This window comes from Siniperca chuatsi, linkage group LG12 (assembly GCF_020085105.1).
Source record: "Siniperca chuatsi isolate FFG_IHB_CAS linkage group LG12, ASM2008510v1, whole genome shotgun sequence".
NCBI lineage: Eukaryota > Metazoa > Chordata > Actinopteri > Centrarchiformes > Sinipercidae > Siniperca > Siniperca chuatsi.
In genome coordinates this window covers 28712580-28733327 of record NC_058053.1, presented here as the reverse complement: position 1 = coordinate 28733327, position 20748 = coordinate 28712580, and the positions used below count along the sequence as shown (strand labels likewise).

Below are 20748 nucleotides of genomic sequence, written 5' to 3'. Positions count from 1 at the left end.
GACTCTATTCATTGAGTTGGGTGCCTCGTCTTTCAAACTAACTCATATGAATATGCTTTACTAATACAATTATAGGTATCAGGCTCAAATTTATCTCGCCAATAAAGGACCAAACTGTGAAGGAAGGCAACACGGCTTGGTTCGAGCTGGAGCTCTCACATGAGAACATCCCTGTCACCTGGTACAAGAACGACGTTAAAATTCATCCGAGCAGAACAGTGGTCACTCATGTAGACGGAAAGAAATATGTGCTAGAAATAAAGGAAGTGACTCTCGATGATACTTGCCAAATTAAGGCTGAGGCCAAAGGAATTCCTTCCATGGCCAACCTGACGGTCATAGGTAAACCAAGAATAACCACCTGTCCTGTTTCTGTCCTCCTCTTTCAGTATCTTTGCTTCTTCTTCACCTTCTTTTGTACAATCTGTCCATGTTTGTGTCTGTGCAGGTCCACAAAACGACCTTATTGTGTTTTTGTAAGACATTGTTTTTCTGTGTTCTGTGTCATAAGAAATTTTTTTCTCTGTCGTGCATTTGTGTTCCTCGTCTTGTCCTTTGTTTGCCTTGTACCATTTATACAGTATGTGTTGTATATGTGCTGTGGAGAGTCACGCAAAAATTTTCCCCATTCCAGAGGGAGATGCATACTTCACAGTTAAGCTGCAGGACTATACTGCAGTGGAGAAAGACGAGGTGGTTCTAGATTGCGAGCTCAGCAAAGACGTCGATGTTTTGTGGTACCACGATGGGGCCGAGATCAAGACCTCTAAGACGGTGGCCATTAAGGCCGAGGGCAAACGCAGAACCCTCATCATCAAGAAAGTTGGCGACAAAGACAAAGGACAGTATGTATGTGATTGTGGAACAGACAAAACGACAGCAACGCTTCACATTGAAGGTAAAGACACAGAATTTGTTTTGGATTTTTGGTACTCACCACTATTGAGGCAATCTTCCCCTTCTTGACATGCCTCTTTAGCTTACCCTTCACCTGCACCACCTCCTAACCACAGCTCAAACCCCATCACCCAGTAGTTGTTTTGTTTTTTGGAGTTTTTGCACCTGAAGCACCTTTTTGCTCTCATCACTTCTTAATTACCACTGTAAACACATGTATGTGGTCTCTCATCACTCTGCCCTTCCAAATATTGTAGAAACACATTACAAGAGATAAAAGTTTCAAGAGAAAGGCTCTCATTGAAGCTATGATGTATTCAAATCTGATTATCGTCATAATTTGGGAGGGGGATCAGTCCTCTCTTGTAGTGTTCTTCTACTGTAACTTGTGTCTTTTGTTCTGTTTTATTGTCTGGTTTTGTTTGTTGCTTTGTGTGCTCTTGAAGACACTTATTCAGAGGATCTTCATGGTTTTCCGAATAGAACCATCAGTCTTTGAAGAAACAAATCCCTTTTTTGTTCTTCAGTGCCTTTTGAAGAACTGTGGCACCTCAATAATCTAATAGGTCCATATAGAACCAAATGGTTCCTCAGAAGTTCCTTTGTCCAAATGAATTGACTTGGTGTGGTAGCCGTCTACCTTCAGCACCATAATCTCCTTTGCTGTCCCATAGGCAGTCCTTGCAAAACCGGATCATCACAGTATTTTTACTACCACTGTTAGAGTCAACATTCAGAGCCATTTGGTTGTTTATGGTCCTATTTAATGGTTGCTTACAGCATAATAAAGGAGGTTTCTATATAGGACCGTAAATTTAGGAAAGCAGAAGCTCTACCTCAAATTAGAGAAATATATCCTGGCATCTCTGTCTGTGCCTATCTGTTGTCTTTGCATAAGTATTTGTATACGTCTGTACGTGTATATATATATATCATTTTGTTTGAATATTTAAATGTCTGAACGTCTTCAGTAAGAATTTTGTACCATCTCTTAAACGCCAGCTCGCCACATCAAGGTGGTTCGGCCAATGTATGGCGCTGAGGTGTTTGACGGAGAGACCGCTCGATTTGAGGTCGAGCTCAGTGAGGACGATGTCCATGGCCAGTGGAAACTGAACGGAGAAGTCCTCAGTCCATCCGCTGTATGTCTCATTAAAATTCATCTCAGCAGATATTCCCTTACCTGTGGTTCGATTCACTTTTATTTTGACTAAACCCAGATGTGGATTTCGTTAAGAAAAAGTATTGAAAAGTCTTTGGTTGAAAAGTTTCACATATCTAACCTATCAGGGTTAAGATATGAAATATGAGAATGTTTGATCTTTCGTTAGCTAACAAATGAAAGTGAATTGACCACGGCCTTGCTCTGATCACTTTTTCTTGAGTCCTTGTGTTTTTACTGAAATGCTGAAGTTTGTCGGCCATCTACAGGACGTTGAGATCGTGGAGGACGGTGCCAAACACACTCTGGTCTTATACAACTGCAAAGTTCCTCAAACAGGCGAGGTGGCGTTTACCGCCGCCAACGCCAAGTGTTCTGCTAACCTGAAAGTGAAGGGTGAGCTTTCACTTCCTCACTCTACATTTTGTGCAAAGTCTTAACACATTTTCCAAGCACAGCACTGTGCTCGTGGTTTTCTTCTTTGAAAATGAAAAGCTTGAGCAGATGGGTATTCTTTCTGCTTCACTTTTTTACTTTTAAATCTGATTGTTCTTCCAATTTATTGCAAGTTGTTCTTGTCTTACTTTTCGGTTTGTTGCAGCATCAAAAATAACCCGAAAATTATGTGGATTACTAAAATGTAATAGTGATTTACATTCTATGAATGGTGTTAAATGCTATTACATTACGTATTGCAAGAACATCCTTTTGAATTATTTTGAATTTTCTTTTGGGACTCCATATTTTTGTTGTGTTTTTGTCAGTGTGGCAAGTCACTTCCATCTGACTTTCATTAACTTACCCAAACACAACTGATCCGAAGTTTTTATTCCTGAGCACTACATCTGCGCCTTGATATTAACTCTATCTGTCTGAATCAACAGAGCTCCCAGTCTCATTCATTACACCACTGGCTGACCTGCACGTGTATGAAAAGGATGAGGCAAGGTTTGAGCTGGAAATTTCTAGAGAGCCCAAAAGCTTCCGTTGGCTGAAGGGATCTCAGGAGTTGTCAAACGATGATAAGTTTGAACTCCTGGTGGAGGGAAAGAGACACACTCTTATAGTAAAATCTGCCAGATACGAAGATGAAGCCAAATACATGTTTGAGGCTGAAGATAAAAGGACATCTGGAAAATTGATTATCAAAGGTAAATAGAGTCAGACCATTTCAGTTTTATTAGATAGAAATGGTGTGATGTGTACATTACAGCATTCCTGAGTATGAGCAAAACCTTGCTTTTCATGTGCTCTGTAAGTGGTGTGAGTGTTTGCCAAAAGCCTTTCAATGACTGCCAAAACCTCTCAACAACAAACGCTATAGAGCCAAAAGTATGCAGACAGCACGTCCACATATTTTAGTATACTTTGGTCTGTGTCTGTTTTTCCTTTGGTTTGGTCCAGGCCTCTTGGTTTCAAAGAAGGGAAATCTTAATGCTCCAGCATGTAATCATATTTTAGACAATAGTCTTAGCCAGCTCCATAAAAAAATTATTTTCCCAGTTTGGTGTGGAAGAACTTGATTGGCCCTGATCTCAACCCCATCCAAACACCTTTGGGATGAACTGGAACACCGACTGTGAGCCAGATCTGATCACCCAACTGATGCACTTGTGTCTAAATTGGAGCAAATTCCTGCAGTCTGGTTCAACATCTGGTGGAAAGACTGAAATCAGCAGAGTAGAGGCTGTTAGAGCAGCACATTAATGAACACGGTGTCGTGATCACATACAACTATCACATATTGGGGCTGTAATGAACACTGCAGCCTCTAGGGGACACGGTAGCAGGACTTTAGACTGCGAATGAGTTGAGCACAGAAAAAGCAACCAGTGAAAATGCAGATCTTATATTTTGATCACAGAGAGCGCACGGCACTTTTTCAGCATGGCCTTTTGAACACATCATCACCTTTATAATCTGTATGTTTTCATGTCTTACCAACTTTATATTTAATTCCCTATATATATAATTTCTGTTTGTCAGGTATTCGCCTCGAATTTATCAAGCCGATTAAAGATGTGACTGTGAAGGAACGTGAAACCGCAGAGTTCAGCGTTGAACTCTCTCATGAAAAGATCCCAGTGGTCTGGTACAAAAACGACATCCGTCTGCACCCCAGCAAGGTGGTGCACATGTCGGAAGATGGAAAAGTCCACATGCTGGCCTTCAAGGAGGTCACCATCGACGACACCTCCATGATCAAAGTGGAGGCCATGGGCAAGACCTCAGAGGCCATGCTCACCGTGCTCGGTTAGTCTCACTTTCTAGAAGGATGCAGCTGAATTTCCACACACAGCTTAAAACTACCTAGTTATCACAAATCCCAGTGGTTTACATGTCAGAGTCCAAAACTCTAACTCCATATGCTGATATTTACTAATTAAAATTAAGCTGCACATTACACAATAATAATACACTGGTGACTTTTTTTTTTTAGGGTGAATTTTTTAATTTACATTCCAATCTATCACACTGTATTCTCTACAGGCATCGAGAAAGTCAGCATATCTGTATTATAGCCAGCAGGACAATTGTTTTAACTGGTTTTTACTGGTCATGTTGTACACCTTCTTGCAGAGGGCGACCTGTACTTCACCGTCAAGCTCCAGAACTACACCGCCGTCGAGAAGGACGAGGTGATTTTGTCCTGCGAGCTGAGCAAGGCTGCTGCCGAGGTCAAATGGTTTAAAGACGGTAACGAAATCTTTCCCTCCAAGAACATTCTCTTCCAATCAGACGGCAAGAAGCGAATGCTGGTCATCAAGAAGGCGGCAAAGAGCAACATGGGAGCTTACACCTGCGACTGTGGCACTGACAAAACCACAGCCGACCTGAACATCGAAGGTAATACCTGCGGCGATCCGGCCCCTGCCCCAGACCCCGGTCAGGACTGCAGAATCAGGCCACGCCCACCGCCGTTCACCGAAACTCCGCCTCTCTCTGGGCCGATCTCCCCTCCGTCGTTCATTACTGTGTCCTGTCCTCTCATTCTGAATGTTTGTAATGTTTGTGACTTGTTATCATAACGCTTGAGGATAATCCAACCCTATACATCTAAAGTGATCATTATAACTGTGTATTGAAACACTTCTATGAACTCTGAAGAAACAAGAGACATGAATATAACTCTCATGTCAATGTCTCTTATCTCTGATGTACATATTAGCGTTCATATACATGTTATAATGTTAATGCAGGTATTTATAAGTGATCTATTTACTTATTTTTATTTATTTTTATTTTAATCATGAATATTTATATTTTACAAAAGATAATTCACATTTACGCTGCCAATTTCAACCATTTTTCCAGGGCAAGATATGAACTTAATATACCCCCAATTTAAAGCACAGGCCGAGCACACAAAACCTGAATGCAAGCACAGGACACATCATATGTAAACTATTTGTTTATAAGAGTGTTGATACTATTAACAATTTATAAAGTTAGTTATGACTCTAGTTATTGTATATCAACTTACTTTTTCAATGTGATTATTGATTATTAATTCAAATTAAAATATAGTCATAGCACACAGCATTTCTAAACTGGATTTATTGCTAATCAATACTTATTTTGTGTAAAAGCAAGTCCAGGATTAAGAGCTGAAACTTTCTGTAAATTTGTTTGTAAAACATTTTTAGATATTTACACACACACAGCTCTTATAATCTCTCGTCTATAAGAGTGTTAATAATCACACCTTTATTAAGCTGAACATTACTTTTTCAATGTGTCAATACATATTAATTTGTGATAATAATCTAAGTTTAACAATCTATAAAACATTTGTAAACTCTTGATCTGTCGCTAGTTTATAAATGCTTAGTATGTTCATTACTACTGCTACTACTAAAAATAATAATACAAATAATACTGATAATAAAATTCTAATATTAATTATAGTTTCACAGTTTTGATTAATTTTAACAGCTGACAAGAAATACATTTGGACCCAAGCTCCTTTCTAGCAAGACGGATCTGATTAAACTAGTTTATAAATGTTCTCATAAGCATTAATAATCCAGTTCTAATGATAGAAGACATTTATTAAGTGTCTGTTGATAATGTAGAGATGTTTTATAGGGTTGGGTTATTGTCGAGAGTTACTCAACGTCTTCTGCTTTTGCATAAATTGTAAGGCGCTCTGAATGAGAGCGTCAGCTACTCGCCCATGTCCACGTGTCTTCATGTCCACTGTATGTCCTCCACTGATCATCAGACACAGAGCTGTCTTTCTCACTGTATACGACAACATGAAACTGTTTGCGCTTGAAGTTCTCTGAGAGATTTTCAGCTTCGCCTTCTGTTTGGTTTTCTCTAACGTCTTTTTAAACCTCTGCAGAGCGCGACATCAAGGTTGTTCGCCCGCTGTACAGCGTGGAGGTCACAGAGACCGAGGTGGCCAAGTTTGAGACGGAGATTTCGGAGGAGGACCTTCACGCCACCTGGAAACTGAAGGGAGACATGCTCCACCCGTCAGCTGTAAGATTAAACACTGATAACACCAAGACGTCCTTATTTTTATTTAAACCAGTAAAATAGCCAATGGGCTGAAAATAATTCCACTTGTTCCCAAAGCAGATTTTCTTCTGCTTCAGGAATGCTCAGTTTAACGCCATTCAATTAAATCAATTCATCTTTATTCACCATCTTTCGGGACTTTGGGAGCTCCGTAAAAAATATTTTTGAAAAAGTACATTCTCTTGACCTCGTCTCAAAGTTGAGATGAAGAGATTATTTTGATGTGTTTGTTTGAACTGTGGATTTTTGTTCTCAGGATGTGGAGATCAAGGAGGAGGGAACCCGACACATGTTGATCCTCTTCAACTGCAGAATGGACATGGCCGGAAGTGTAGACTTCTCGGCAGCGAATGCCAAATCCTCAGCTCAGCTCAGAGTCAAAGGTGACATAAATAGCACTGACATAAATAACAGACAGTTTGGGAAAACATTGGTTGGGAGTTCCCTGAAACTCCTCCTCTTGACAGACGACACTGTACATTTACATGCACACTGTTTCCTAATTAACCAGATTTTTGGTAATAGTTTGATGAAGGAATTTACAGGTTGTGAGCATCTCCTTCATCCTGATTGGCTGAGAAAAAAAAGTGGTTAACGTCACTTGGTGTTTTCTGAAAAGCCGAATCTTTATCGGCTCTCTGGTCAACCAAAAAAAAGTTGTCAGATTTTTAAAGGGTGGCCCCATTCAAAGCACCATGTATTCCCTTACAGTTGATTTTGGGGTAAAACGGACATTTTTACACATTTTATCAATGATGATGCACAAAGAAAAGTAGACAAAAAAACTCAGTATCTGCAGTAAAAAAAATATTTATTATTATTATCATTTTCTTACAAAAACATCCACTGAAAATGTTTCAAAAAAGTTATTATATTATAAACATTCACAAGTGAATTTCACATTTCTGAGACGTGAGCTGTTCAGAGTGTAAAGATAGCAAAGGCTCGACTCGAGCTTCTGGTGGACAGCAAAGATTTATCAAGCTGAGATAATAATAAGTTGAGCCTGTTGAATTTGGTCATGGTTAGTCACACAGGCGTTATCTTATCATCTTAAGTGAGTTTGTTGAGAAGCTTACAGCAAATCTGAGAGTCCAGTACAAGAAATTCTTCTCAGCTAACAATGCAATAAAAAGAAAAGTGATGTGAAAACTATATTCTGTTTAAACTGTTACCCAACGTTACCTGCAAACACACGTGTCCAGTCAGATTTTGTCGTATTTCCTCCTTTGCTAAATTATTTTTCTGCGTTTGGGCCTGTCAAAGCAAGTTTGGAGTTGTGTTTGACGTATAACAGATATTTAACATATTCTACACTGCAACAAAATCTCCCTCTCAACAAGTTATTTATTCTCATATTTAAGGACTTTTTTTTCCAGATATGACAAAAATTCAGCCAAAATGGGGAGATAATCTCACTTGAAAAGAGGTGAATTAGTCTCAGCTACTGAGTTTAAGACCCAGTTCTAGTAATGACGTAGTTTTTCAGGTTTCTTGCTTTTGGATAAATAAAAAATAAGCTCAGTACACGTTTTGTTTAAAATGATCATCTTCAACAATCAGCAGTTATTTTTCAGTTTTTAAATTTCATATTTAATCAAAATAGGTCAAAAGCTGAGACTGTAAAGCTTCAAAAGTCACAGTTCAGTTTAGTGGCTGTAATTTAGACCTCAAAATAGATCATGAAACTGTCACAGGCCTTTGTGAACCACAAAGTTTATTTTCTGCATAAAGAAGCTTAAAATGTTCAGATAGAGATTTATTTTGCAGTGTATGTAACTTGTAATGTATTTGTAGGATTCCAAACTACAGTCTATATTCCTGAACAGATATCATGTTAAAAATCTAGATCTGAGGGCTTCCTGTCAGTCAGAGCAGATAATGATTGTAAACTGACCGACAGCTCGCTGAATCAATGACCAGTCCAGCTCTCAGCTCGCTGTCACTTACGCTGCCAACCTTAACTGGCTGTTAAGGGGCTTTAATTCAGGCATGTGAAGAAGCCTGTTGTAAATAGTTGATGTGGCTTGTTAATCTAAACTGACATCCTGGATCTCAGTTCAGCCTGCGTTACGACACAGGCGGTGACTGAACCATGATGTTGGCATTTACTGCAGTGTGACGTTGGGTAACTCCTGCAAGGAGCTCCACATTCTCCGTTTCCAGGAAAATTTCAGGCTGGTGATTGACAGGAGCAGATTGGCTTCCTCTGATGGGTTTAGCAGAGGTGGGCTCTCAGCCAGTCATGTCCCTCGGTTATTTTAGAAGCCACATGCCTTATCTAGAACAGGGTTTGCAGTGATTGGCAGGGGGGGAGGGCACGACCCCATCTCTCACTGGTTTCTGCCGGCCATATACATCTGACGGCAGGTCGTATGCTAATGAGCTTGGCCCCCCAATGCCAAGTCCCAGGGCGGCAGGCTTCAGTTGTCCTGAGGGCTTCCAGCGGCCTGCCTTCAGCCCAACCACACCATGAGGATTAGCCACTGAGGATTAGCTGTTTCTCTCTGGGGATTTTTTGGATCTATTGACCTGTTTCGGGGGGGGGGCTAACAATGTCTTCTCCCCAATCCAAAGCCCGAGTGATCGGCCTGATGAGGCCGCTGAAGGATGTCACCGTGACTGCTGGAGAGACAGCCACCTTCGAGTGCGAGCTGTCATACGAAGGCATCGCTGTCGAGTGGTTCCTGGGGGGTACAAAGCTGGAACCAAGCGACAGAGTAAGTCCCAACACACCTGAATGAGCCATCACAACTGAGGGATTCACTTCCTAAAACCTTCCTGACACACAAGATCTGTTGACATTCACTTACGTTAAGTCTTTGCAGATACTCCATGAGTCCAGTCCTCGTTGTGGTTCTGGTCCAGAGCCAGAGCCGGTGTTTCCCTTTCCATTTGTACACAGTGTTCAGTTTTCTTTGCACTACACTGCTCCAGCTTCAGCTTGTCTTCATATAAGGGCCTGCTGGTGGAGGTTCAGGATTCCAGCTGAGCATTCGATCCTGGTTTTGAGATAACGCAGGCAGGGAGGCTTTTCTGCCTCGCAAGCGTTTCTACAGGGTTATTTTTAACAGCCGCAGGAGGCTGAGGCGCAGGGCAGGTGGCAACAGGAGCTATTTGACAGCTTCACTTTTAAACGTGCTGTAAGTGTTTTTGCTGGAACTGAAATCATTGCCGCTGTCACGCTGAATTAAGAGTTGAAAAGAGCGCGTTGGGAGTCCAGGCCCCGAAACGATATCCAGTCATAATGCAGGATTAGTTTGATTATCTGATGTAACCTGAGAACTCTGAGGTTCCCAAGGACACATGATCTCTCTCTGGGTTGTGCAAGTGTGATTTACTGCATGTTACATGGTTAACATGGGTGGAGATTCACACGCTACATCAACCATTTCATCAAATCTCAAACTAAAGCCACTAGTTGTTGTCTGGCTGTTATAAAGTGAGTAAATAAATATGTTGAACAGGTTTTAAGGTCTTTAATTCTGACACTGCATACACAAACTTGTTGTTTTGTTGTTTAATGGCTCTGATTTACATCAAATATTAGGGATTGATTTAAATTAAGATGAGTGTAAATCAGCCTTCAGTTAAACTCGTCATAAAACCAGATATTTTTATTCAGTAAACCGAATTAGGTGGTTTCAAGTACTTAGAAACCAAATATAAAAATCAATGTAACCAACAAGAAATAATTATATTTGACAAAACAATGACATTGGTACGTGCTGTTACATCTGAAAGTTGAAACTAGAAAAGCCATATTTTGTAAATAGATTATAATGAACATGAGTCTCATTAAACCTCCTCACCTGCCAGTTTAGAGTTTAAACTGCAACTGAAAAACATCCAGGTTTAGAGCGCGCTATAGTAAGATATAAAGCGTGAAAGTTTAAAGCTTTGGTGCTTTAATCCTAGTTAGTGAATAAAAAAAGGTTTTTATAGTGATTTTAGTGATGTTTAACAACAAACACAAACAAACGCCTCCCGACTATTAACTAACTGACTTTGACAAATTCCCGTTAAAGTGACTTATGAATAAATAAAAGTGTTTCAGTCTTTAGATGAGAAAACTACAGGAGCTCCTGAGCAACATCAGAACCAATCTGATCTGAGATTCAGCTTTGACTCAAATTTGAACTTTGAAAATACAATTGAGGAGGTATTCAGTCTTTTATCAGCTGAAAATATTAGAAAAATCGAATAACTTCTGTCTGCAGACCTGAAGAAACTTGCCTGTTTTACCTTTAATGCCTTTATTTTAATCAGTCTCAATCATAACTTATTCTCTACACTCAATAGCAAAACATTAACTTAGCTGGTTAGAAATTGAACTGCTCAGCTCTTTTTGCATCATTGACCTCTGATTACAAATGAGAAACATGTTAACTTTATTGATTACTTAAAGGTCTATTCTCAAGTGTAGATCAGAAACCAAATAGGATCACATAAACCATCATGGCTCCTTCAGTTATCCGAGAAAAACCAGAAGAAGTACCTATGATGATAAATGTGTATAGAAGAAATGTTTTTATAATCTTACAACACCAAAAAATAGAGATAATTGTAATCGTGTTTCTTTTGTTATTCTTAAAAAAAACAAGAAACGGTAAAGATGACAACTTTAATATCAGAAATACCATATGTTTAATTCCTCTTCAGTGAATTATGTGTGTGTGTGCTCAGACAGCTCAGTGTGATATACAGCCTGTGGATGTGTGGTAAAATCAGCCGTCAGGTGTCAGAGGTCATGCAGTTTAAATCGGGGGAAGGAAAGCAGCTGCCTGCATTCGTTTGAGCCGTCACGGCTCAGCTGAGTGACACTAAAACTTGTGTCTTGTGAATCTCTCACACTCTTGAGCGTATGCTGTAGACCTGGCAGGTACACTTCAGGGAAATAATCCCCAAATCTCTGACTCAGTGTTCTCAGAATATCACAGACAATGTTCAGGGATGACAAAACACACATACTCTAACTCACTCTTAGCAAATACTGTGGACCTGTCAGGTGTTCAGGAAGTAAAACCCAACTACACGTCGAACGAACTAGAACTGACCGAGCATAAGGAAACCTCAGGATGAGTAAAATGACCCTGTATAAGAGTTAAGGAACCCCATAAGTAGGGGAGGTAAAACCCTCTTGCTGACTGACTGGTGAACCTAACAGGCAACGTTCAGGGAAGGTAAACACTCCACCTTTCTGACTCTTCTGAACCTGGCAGACTGTGTTCAGGGAATAAATACCTTATTAAAGCTGACAGGCAGCAATCACAGAAGGTAAAACCCATATCCTTACTGACAATGTTAAACCTGACAGGTGGTGTTCAGGGCAGGTGAACCCTCCTGACTTACTGGCTCTGTTGAACCTGTAGGTGGTGTTGAAGGCGGAGGGTAAAGTCCACAGTCTGACTCTGCGGGACGTCCAGCTGAATGAAGCAGGACAAGTCAAACTCACCGCCAAAGACTTCCAGACTGAGGCCAGCCTCATCGTCAGAGGTAAGACAACATCTGACGACTCTACTGGATTCTACTGATGACGTCTGTTTGTAGTCCAGCCTGGAAGTTAGCGCCGATCAGGGTTTAAAGAGTAACTTAACACCCTCTGAAAATCTTGTTTTTGCTGACCTCCAGTGGTTTAACTTCTCACCTGGCTGCAGAGATGCCGAAGTGTACTCCAGGGTGTGACAGTGCACTGTGACATCACTGTTGGGTGTGGTTACAGGTGCAGCAGAGCACACTTCTGGCCAGAGGTGAAACACACCTGAAACTTTCAACCAGAGAGGGCAGCAGAACGCTTTTCAGCCTGGTATCATGTTACTCTTAAAACAGCAGATTTCCAATGGAAGTTCTGCATTGGGTTTTTCATAAACAAAGAAAAGCAGATTTGCAGTGAACAAGAACTAATAATGTTTAGTTATTTTGTTCACCCAGATAATCTACACAAACAAACACACTTTATACTACATTATACTCAATGTAAAACTGACATTGTTATAACTTCAGAATTTGTGGTTGAGATATAAAAAGGCGTATTTTAAGTCAAACATTTTAAACATTTTTAGGGTCATAGATCATATTTTCTGCATCAGTGTTGATGGTTTCTAAATTTTAACCTTTTTCAAACTTAATTCGGTATTGCCCCTAAAATTTAAACAGAACTTCAGTGATTTTTACCCAGAACAGTTGACAGGCTCAATGTTTAGATGCTGCTCTAGTTTAACAGCGCAGAAATTAAACCACTGTCTTGTGTGTTTTGTGTGCGTTCAGAGCCTCCGGTGGAGTTCACGAAGCCTCTGGAGGACCAGACGGTGGAGGAGGAAGCCACCGCCACACTCGAGTGTGAAGTTTCCAGAGAGAGTGCAGAGGTACGATGGTTCAGGGACGGACAGGATATTCGCAAGACAAAGAAGTACGAGATGATCGTCGACGGCCGCAAGAGAGCGCTGGTCATCCACAACTGCACTCTGGACGACTCGAAAACGTACGCTTGCGACGCTAAAGACTTCAAAACCTCCTGCTTCCTCAACGTTGAACGTGAGTACAGCTGTGACATAGAACAATTACAAGTTTCTAGTTATTAAAGGACCCTTTATAAGAGTTAAGGAACCCTATAATTATCAAAGGACCCCTCATTACAGTAAAAGACCTCTCAAAACTCTTAAGGGGCCCCCATAAAAGCTAAAGGACCCTCTATAGGACTAAGGAAACCACTTTAAACCCTCTGTTCATTAGAGTTAAAGATCTCTCAAATAAAAGCTAACATACCCACCATATAAGCTAAGGAACCATTTATAAGACTAACAGAACTTCTCAGTAATGTTAAGGGACCGCTCAAATAACACAAGCAACCCCCCCATTAGACTTAAAGATCCAAAAGACTAAAGAAACTCCTCATTAGACTTAAGGGACCCTTCAGAAAAGTTAAAGAATCACTTGTTTAAGTGAAGCAACCTTCTGTAGTTGGAGTTAAGGGACCCCTAAAAAAGAAATCCCTTAGAAGAACCCCCAAAAGTGTTAAGGAAACCTTTATAAGACTTGATGAAGTTAAAGAAGACTTGTTAGAGTAAAGCAACCCCTAATTAGAGTTAAGAAATCCCTCGTTAAGGAGCCCTCGATAGAAGACATTTAAAAAAATCCGAATTAAGGAACCTCCTCTCCAGAGTTAGGGAAGACTCAGATCTGAGGGACTGTAAATGAATCACCTCGTTAACCCGTCGTTCTGTGTGTCGCCAGCTCCACATGTCGAGTTCACGAAGCCGCTCCATGATGTCGAGGTCAAAGAGAAGGAATCTGCCAGGTTTGAATGTGAAGTCTCCAGAGAGAACGTCAAAGTGAGCACACCTTTGTCTCTTTGTTTAGATAAACTAAATAATTAGGTTCAGTTTCTAACCTCTGAGATCTCCTTGTGCATCCTGTCTCGCAGGTCCGCTGGTTTAAGGATGGAAGTGAAATCAGAAAGGGGAAGAAGTACGAAATTATCGCTCAAGGTCGGCAACACGTCCTCATCATCCACAAGTCTGTGTTTGACGATGAGGCTGAATACGAATGTGACGCGAAGACCTCCAAATCCTCCGGCATGCTCACTGTCGTCGGTAAGAACAAAGAATCAAACCCAAGCCTTCTTCATACGTGTACAGCTGAGTTAGCTTCATTTTATTGTTGATTATTCGGCACAAGCCTGGACGGCTCTTCAAAGTTGGAGCCGTCGTCATGACCAGGACTTTTTAGGGTGAACCCTGTAACTTATTTTCAGAGGTATGATGAAAAATATTGATAGATTGATATGATTTTAGATAAGAACATGTACATTATTGAGAAATCATCAAGATCTGTTGGTGGTATCATCATGATTTAAAATAGTGAAGTAAATCAGGTGCATGTGAAGACATTAGAGAAGAGACGAATGAGGGACTACACCGTCTTATTAGAGAAGAGAGCTAAATTTGAATTAACAGGATCTTTTTAGCTGGATAACTTCATGTTAGCTGCATTAGTTTAGCCACGCTTGGACTTAAACAAACCAACTTCCTCACAGATGTGTTTAATGGCACTTTCGTGCCCTGAACTTGTCTCCTCAGGTAGAGCTTCCTTGCAGCCTGTTTGGCCTTCGACAAGCTCCATATTATTATTTTGATAATAACAACTCTTTACTTGTTTGTTGTTAATTTCAGTCCTCGGAAACATAAACGCTATTTTATTTTAAATATTTTGTACACTTCATTGTTAATTTGAAAACTGAGAACAGGTTGAGATCAGCAGGGAGCAGATGGATGTTGTAGCATATTTGACACTGATTTAATTTGTTATCTTAAATAAAGAAATGAAATCAATATTAGCTTTGCAGATTCTCAGAAAAGTCACTGCAAACTCAGTGATTTCGGTCTCCAGTGATCACATACGACTCGCTGCGTCCGTTTGTCTTGTTGCAGAGGAGGAGGCGAGGTTCACCAAGAACCTGTCCAACGTGGAGGGAACAGAGACGGACAGCGTGAAGCTGATCTGTGAGGTCTCCAAACCCAGCGCTGATGTTACCTGGTACAAAGGAGACGAGGAGCTGCCGGAGGGCGGCCGCTATGAGCAGATCGTGGACGGGAAGAGGAGGATCCTCCTCATCCAGGACCTGAAGATGGCCGACGCCGGAGAGTACAACTGCAGGCTGAGTCCCAGCATCAAAACCTCCGGAAATCTCAAGATTAATGGTACGGACCTAAAAAACAAACATGTTTGACTGCAAACTCAGACACTTCTAATAATAGCTTTATCTTTATCTTTAAAAACAAAGTGCAAAGTGCTTTACAAAAATACCAGTGTAACAACAAATGCAAAAAAAAAGCACAGAGAGACACAGAATTAAAACATTTTAAGAAAAGGTAAGTCTAAAATGATATGTTTGTAAGAGATAAAGAGCAGGAGACCCTGGTTGGTCGTGTCTCCTTTGGCCTCGACCTCCCGTAAGATCTCAGGCTCACGTGGTGTTAGAGTTCACAAATATCGCAGGAGTCACGTCCATACGGGCCCTAAAGGGGATCATTGAAATCTTGATTGTATACATTCTTCTCTTGGATCTCATGAGTAGTCTTGCTGTGGCTCTGATAAGTTGTACAGACCTAGACAGGAATAAAGTATAACCGGATTAACCTGCATCTGATTAAACACAAATGAATCAGAGAAGTTTGATCAGTACATGACACCGTCTGACCGCCGATCTCTCGCGGTGCTTCCTGTGTTTCAGAACTGGCTGCTGAGTTCATCTCCAGGCCTCACAGCCAGGAGGTGGTGGAGGGCGAGAAGGCGGAGTTCACCTGCTCCGTCTCCAAGGAAACCTACGAAGTCAAATGGCTGAAAGACGACAAGGAGCTGGAGGCGGGAGACAAATACCAAACGGTCAGCGACGGCAAGAGACGAACTCTGGTCATCAAGAACTGCGAGCTGAAAGACGAGGGCGGATACGTGGTGATGATCGGACCGACCAGAGCCAGCGCCGACCTCACTGTGCTCGGTAAGCCCCGCCCATGGACTCTCACTTTATATACAGTGATAGGAAAAAAACATGACGAAAATGTTATTTTTACTGCATCAAGTAAAATGCCAGCTGAAAAGAGCAACAAAGTTTTAAATCCGTTTCATTTCTAGAAAGTGAAATTAAACCTTAACCCCAAACAAACACAACCTGTTTCACTCATTTTGTCCAAATTCTAATATGTCCTCCTTGCTTACAAAGCAATCACGTGAGATCACGCGAGGGGGGGCGTCGCTCCCTCTGGCTCCATAATCTTAATAACATCCTGCAGTGTGTGATGCGCCATTCATTTCCAATCTTGTGGTGTGAGCAGGTTTGAGATTAGAGAGAAGAACATCTGAAGTTTCTCCTCGTGTGTGACAATAAAACAGACTGCAGATTACAGTTTTATTGTTCAACCCAACTTCCCCTCTCTCCACCCCTCTGAGCTTTCAGAAATAAATGATGCAGTGTATGTTTTCATATTTTCTAATTTTCTATTTATCTTATTTTATTGGATCTTATATTTTTAAACGTTTTCAACTTTGGTTACAGAACAAAACATATAGTGGCATTTAAAGATGGGAATAAAAACAATATTATTTTATTTGGTTTATTTAGTGAGTTCACATTCTGGCTTAAGTTTAGTTTCCGTTCTCTCGCTAACTGTTTGAGTTTACCTTTCACACACTGAGGCTCAGAAATGTTCGCTCATCAGTGTCTCTGATGCTTTTTCCCTGCAGAGAAACTGAAGATCATCACGCCGCTGAAGGACACGGAGGCCAAAGAAGGTCAGGAGATCGTCCTGAACTGCGAGGTGAACACAGAGGGAGCGAAGGCCAAGTGGCTGAAGAACGAGGAGACGGTGTTTGAGAGCAGCAAGTACGTGATGGTCCAGAGAGACAACGTCTTCTCCCTGAGGATCAGAGACGCCCAGAAGGGAGACGAAGCCAACTACAGCATCAACCTGACCAATCAGAGAGGAGAGCAGGCCAAGAGCTCCTGCAACCTCACCGTCAAAGGTCAGTGATTCACAGCGACGGCGTCCCTTCACGTCCACAGTAACGGTGTTAATGTACAATCAAATCTCAAACAGGCCTCTGTTAGAGACAGGATCAAAGGCTGGGCGCCCCTTCAGCACTCTGGCCAGGACATTCGTACACTGCGTATGCCAGCAGCCGGCCCTGTTTGCCATATCGTGATAAATATTATAATGGAAAGTGCAGGTCAGTTTCTGCAATAATATTATTCTTAGCATCTTCTCATACCGAGATTTCCTCCTGAGGTTTCTCCCTCTCAGCTGAAAAAGTACAAAGTGATAATTCTAAATTATACCCAGTCAAGGTGACCACGTCATCTAACGGCAGTACTTTCTAGGTACCGATCAAAATGCATCTGTAGTATCGAGTACTGAACAGTGTCAAGTATCGAAAGTTGGCATCGACTGCTCCTTTGGCTTCTTACGTTCTAACACGCTTTCAGTCTAAATCAGGAAACAAGTCAGCTCTGATGCATTGAACAATTTATCAGATTTTGTTAAATGAGTAAGAAGGGTTAAAGATGTTCGTATTCCCCAAACTAAGGTATTGAAAAGAATAACGTTTGGCTTCAGTACCAAAACTCAGGCATTGAACTGGCGAAAAAAAAACTAAAAAAACTAGAGCTTCGTGATGTGCAAACAAAAGTAAACCAGTACCCATTTCCTGTGCCAGACTGGCTCTATTTGTTCTAATTCAAAGACTCTCTGTGTGAATAAGACAACAAACAAATGACGCTTCAGTCTTTCTCTTTCGTTTCTGATTGCCCGTGAGTTGACCGTCTTTCTACAACCCTGAACACGGTGAGTTGAACATGTGATGCTTTGTGTTGTTCAGAGGAGAGTCTGAGGATCGTTGTTCCTCTGGAGGACATCGACACTCAGGAGAAGAAGACCGTCAGCTTCTCCTGTAAGGTCAACAGGCCCAACGCCACTCTGAAGTGGATGAAGGCCGGCGAGGAGATCGCCCTCAACAAACGCATCGTCTACAGAGTGGACAAAGACAAGCACATGCTGACCATCAAAGACTGCACGCTGGCAGACGAGGGCGAGTACACCGCCGTGGCCGGAGACAACAAGTCCACCGCAGAGCTGATCATCAGCGAGGCGCCGACGGACTTCTCCATGCACCTGAAGGACCAGACCATCACCGAGTTCGAGGACGCAGAGTTCACATGCAAGCTGACCAAAGAGAAAGCCGACGCCAAGTGGTACAGAAACGGACGTGAGATCAGAGAAGGACCGAGGTACGTCGCTATAGAAACCAAACGTCATTCAAACCCTCAGAACTTTATTTTAACAGCCCTGAAAAGATAGTTTCTCAGTCAGTCTGTGAATGAAGGGATCCAAGTTAGAACCGGAATTTCACAGGAGAGATGTTCTGCATTTTTTGTTTTTGTCTATGCTCTTCTTTGTTGAAAAAAGGTAATGTCACATATTTCTGTGCCAATCAGAGTTAAGCAACATTTGAATCAACATGTGTTGACAGTTGTAGGTCGTTTGCTTATTGCCAGCTCTGTCAGTCAAATCTGATCAAACCGCACAGTCCTGATGAAGCACACTAGCTGAGTGTTAAACTCTTAATAAATTAGAACTTTGGATGTTTTTTCCCAAACTGTAACATTAGAGCTTAGTTTCTGCTTTATCATCGACTCAAGGTAGTTACTGACTGAATGAACTCAGTTCTGACACTTTCTTTCTTGTATCTTTGTCTCACAGATACACATTTGAAAAAGATGGAAAGATTTGCACCCTGCGTATCAAGGAGTGCAGACCTGATGATGAGTGTGAGTACGCCTGTGGTGTGGATGAGAAGAGATCCAGAGCCAGGCTCTTCGTTGAAGGTGAAGGTTATTTACTATTTACTCAGTATAGACTACTTCCTGTTCCGTTCCTGCTGTGGATGACTACGAATCTCTTTCTGTCCTGCAGAGACCCCAGTGGAGATCATCAGACCACCACAGGACGTGTTCGAACCTCCGGGCTCGGACGTTGTGTTCGAGGTGGAGCTCAACAAGGACAGAGTGGAGGTGAAGTGGTTGAGGAACAATATGACGGTCGTCCAGGGAGACAAATACCAGATGATGAGCGAGGGCAAAGTCCACAGACTGCAGGTCTGTGAGATCAGGCCTCGAGACCAGGGAGAGTACAGGATCATCGTCAAGGACAAAGACGCCAAGGCCAAGCTGGAGCTGGCAGGTGAGAGCTCTTCTGTCACTGTGCTGCAACTGTGTTCTTAACAGCGTCATCCCAAAGATTCTGGGTTCAGATCAGTAGTTTAAAGAAACGAGATATGAAAAGTCATTGTCCAGTCAAATCTAAAAAAACTTTTTTGAATCACATGCGGTGAGTTCAAGGGCACAAGTTTGGAAGTGGGGGGGTTGTATTTGTATGTTTACAACAAAGAGTCATCGTGCTTTACTGCCTTATCTCTGATGTTTGATTCCAGTGTCTTTGTAGGACAGTATTAACTGTGAATGAAAGTATAGATTGTTTATCCAAAAACATGCAGAGGCTGATTAACACAAGTGTTTAACCAGCTGCGGTCCAAGGCTGAGAAATGAAAGCTCTTCCTGATGACTGCAGATGAACTTTAATGAGGGAACAATTGTTATTATTATTATTAATTACAGGATGACAGCCTGGTGGAGAACATGTTTCCAGTGTTGTTGTCTCTCTGACCACGTCTCCTTGCCCCCCCTTCCAGCTGTCCCTCAGATAAAGACTACAGACCAGAACTATGTCACAGACGCCAGGAAGCCCATCGTCATGGCCGTCCCCTACAGCGCCTACCCACAGGCCGAGGCCGACTGGCTGTACAACAACGTGAGTCTGCCGAAAGACAACGTCCACACATCCGCAGACCGCACAGAGTACCGGCTGAAGGATCCCACGAAGTCCGACGAGGGCCGCTACAAGATCATCATCAAGAACAAACACGGGGAGGGAGAAGCCTTCATCAGACTGGACGTCATCGGTGAGTTCTCTGAACATGAAGCTAAAACTGCTGCCTAACTGTTGTCATGTAGGCTTTACTGAATCTCTTCATATAGAGACCAAAACCAGGTTAGCTATTCTACAAGGTGAAGTCATGTTAAGGCAAGTTAATATTAAGATAACCATAAAATACTGAAATTTTTTATATATGATGTCAATTGATAAAATGTGAAAATTACACTCATGTTGAATGTTGGAACTACAGCTCCGACATACAGCGGTTCTGTGTCATAATCACCAGTTTCTGACTTGGAAACAGAGTTCAGGCCAACATCTAAGTCATAATTACAACTCTGACTTTTCTGAACTTTTCAATATTATTTACAATAAAAACATATTGTGGAATCAAACAAACTTGGACGCCTCACGTCAGACAAAGTCATCGTTCAGTGTAATTAAACCAAAATGTAATCGATTTACTGTTGTAACCTTGACGCGACCAACGTAATGCCTATTGTGGTTGGGTTCGGATGATGTCAATCAGTCAACACCGAAGTCAAGAAAATATTACGAGGCCAATCTTGCTCACTGGTTCACTGTCAGCATAACGGGAGACGCAATGAGACCAAATGAGAGAAAATAGAACATTTTAACCTCTAAGATTTCATGACAACTGGCGAAACTCCATCC

The 20748-nt window shown here is 41.6% G+C and overlaps 1 protein-coding gene across 3 annotated transcripts in view; it reads left to right on the top strand.

Annotated features, from left to right (window-relative positions):
• Positions 1 to 20748, top strand: part of ttn.2 (titin, tandem duplicate 2) — a 246500-nt gene that overhangs the window by 123781 nt on the left and 101971 nt on the right. For all 3 annotated transcript variants that reach the window (XM_044216152.1, XM_044216154.1, XM_044216153.1), the window contains 21 exons: positions 76 to 342; positions 635 to 898; positions 1900 to 2039; positions 2329 to 2455; positions 2944 to 3210; positions 4046 to 4312; positions 4640 to 4906; positions 6408 to 6547; positions 6843 to 6969; positions 9164 to 9306; positions 11959 to 12082; positions 12854 to 13120; positions 13820 to 13917; positions 14010 to 14178; positions 15016 to 15285; positions 15819 to 16085; positions 16829 to 17107; positions 17960 to 18368; positions 18841 to 18965; positions 19054 to 19320; positions 19829 to 20098. In XM_044216152.1, the coding sequence (XP_044072087.1) occupies positions 76 to 342; positions 635 to 898; positions 1900 to 2039; positions 2329 to 2455; positions 2944 to 3210; positions 4046 to 4312; positions 4640 to 4906; positions 6408 to 6547; positions 6843 to 6969; positions 9164 to 9306; positions 11959 to 12082; positions 12854 to 13120; positions 13820 to 13917; positions 14010 to 14178; positions 15016 to 15285; positions 15819 to 16085; positions 16829 to 17107; positions 17960 to 18368; positions 18841 to 18965; positions 19054 to 19320; positions 19829 to 20098 (4554 nt within the window). The remainder of the gene's footprint in view (positions 1 to 75; positions 343 to 634; positions 899 to 1899; positions 2040 to 2328; positions 2456 to 2943; positions 3211 to 4045; positions 4313 to 4639; positions 4907 to 6407; positions 6548 to 6842; positions 6970 to 9163; positions 9307 to 11958; positions 12083 to 12853; positions 13121 to 13819; positions 13918 to 14009; positions 14179 to 15015; positions 15286 to 15818; positions 16086 to 16828; positions 17108 to 17959; positions 18369 to 18840; positions 18966 to 19053; positions 19321 to 19828; positions 20099 to 20748) is intronic.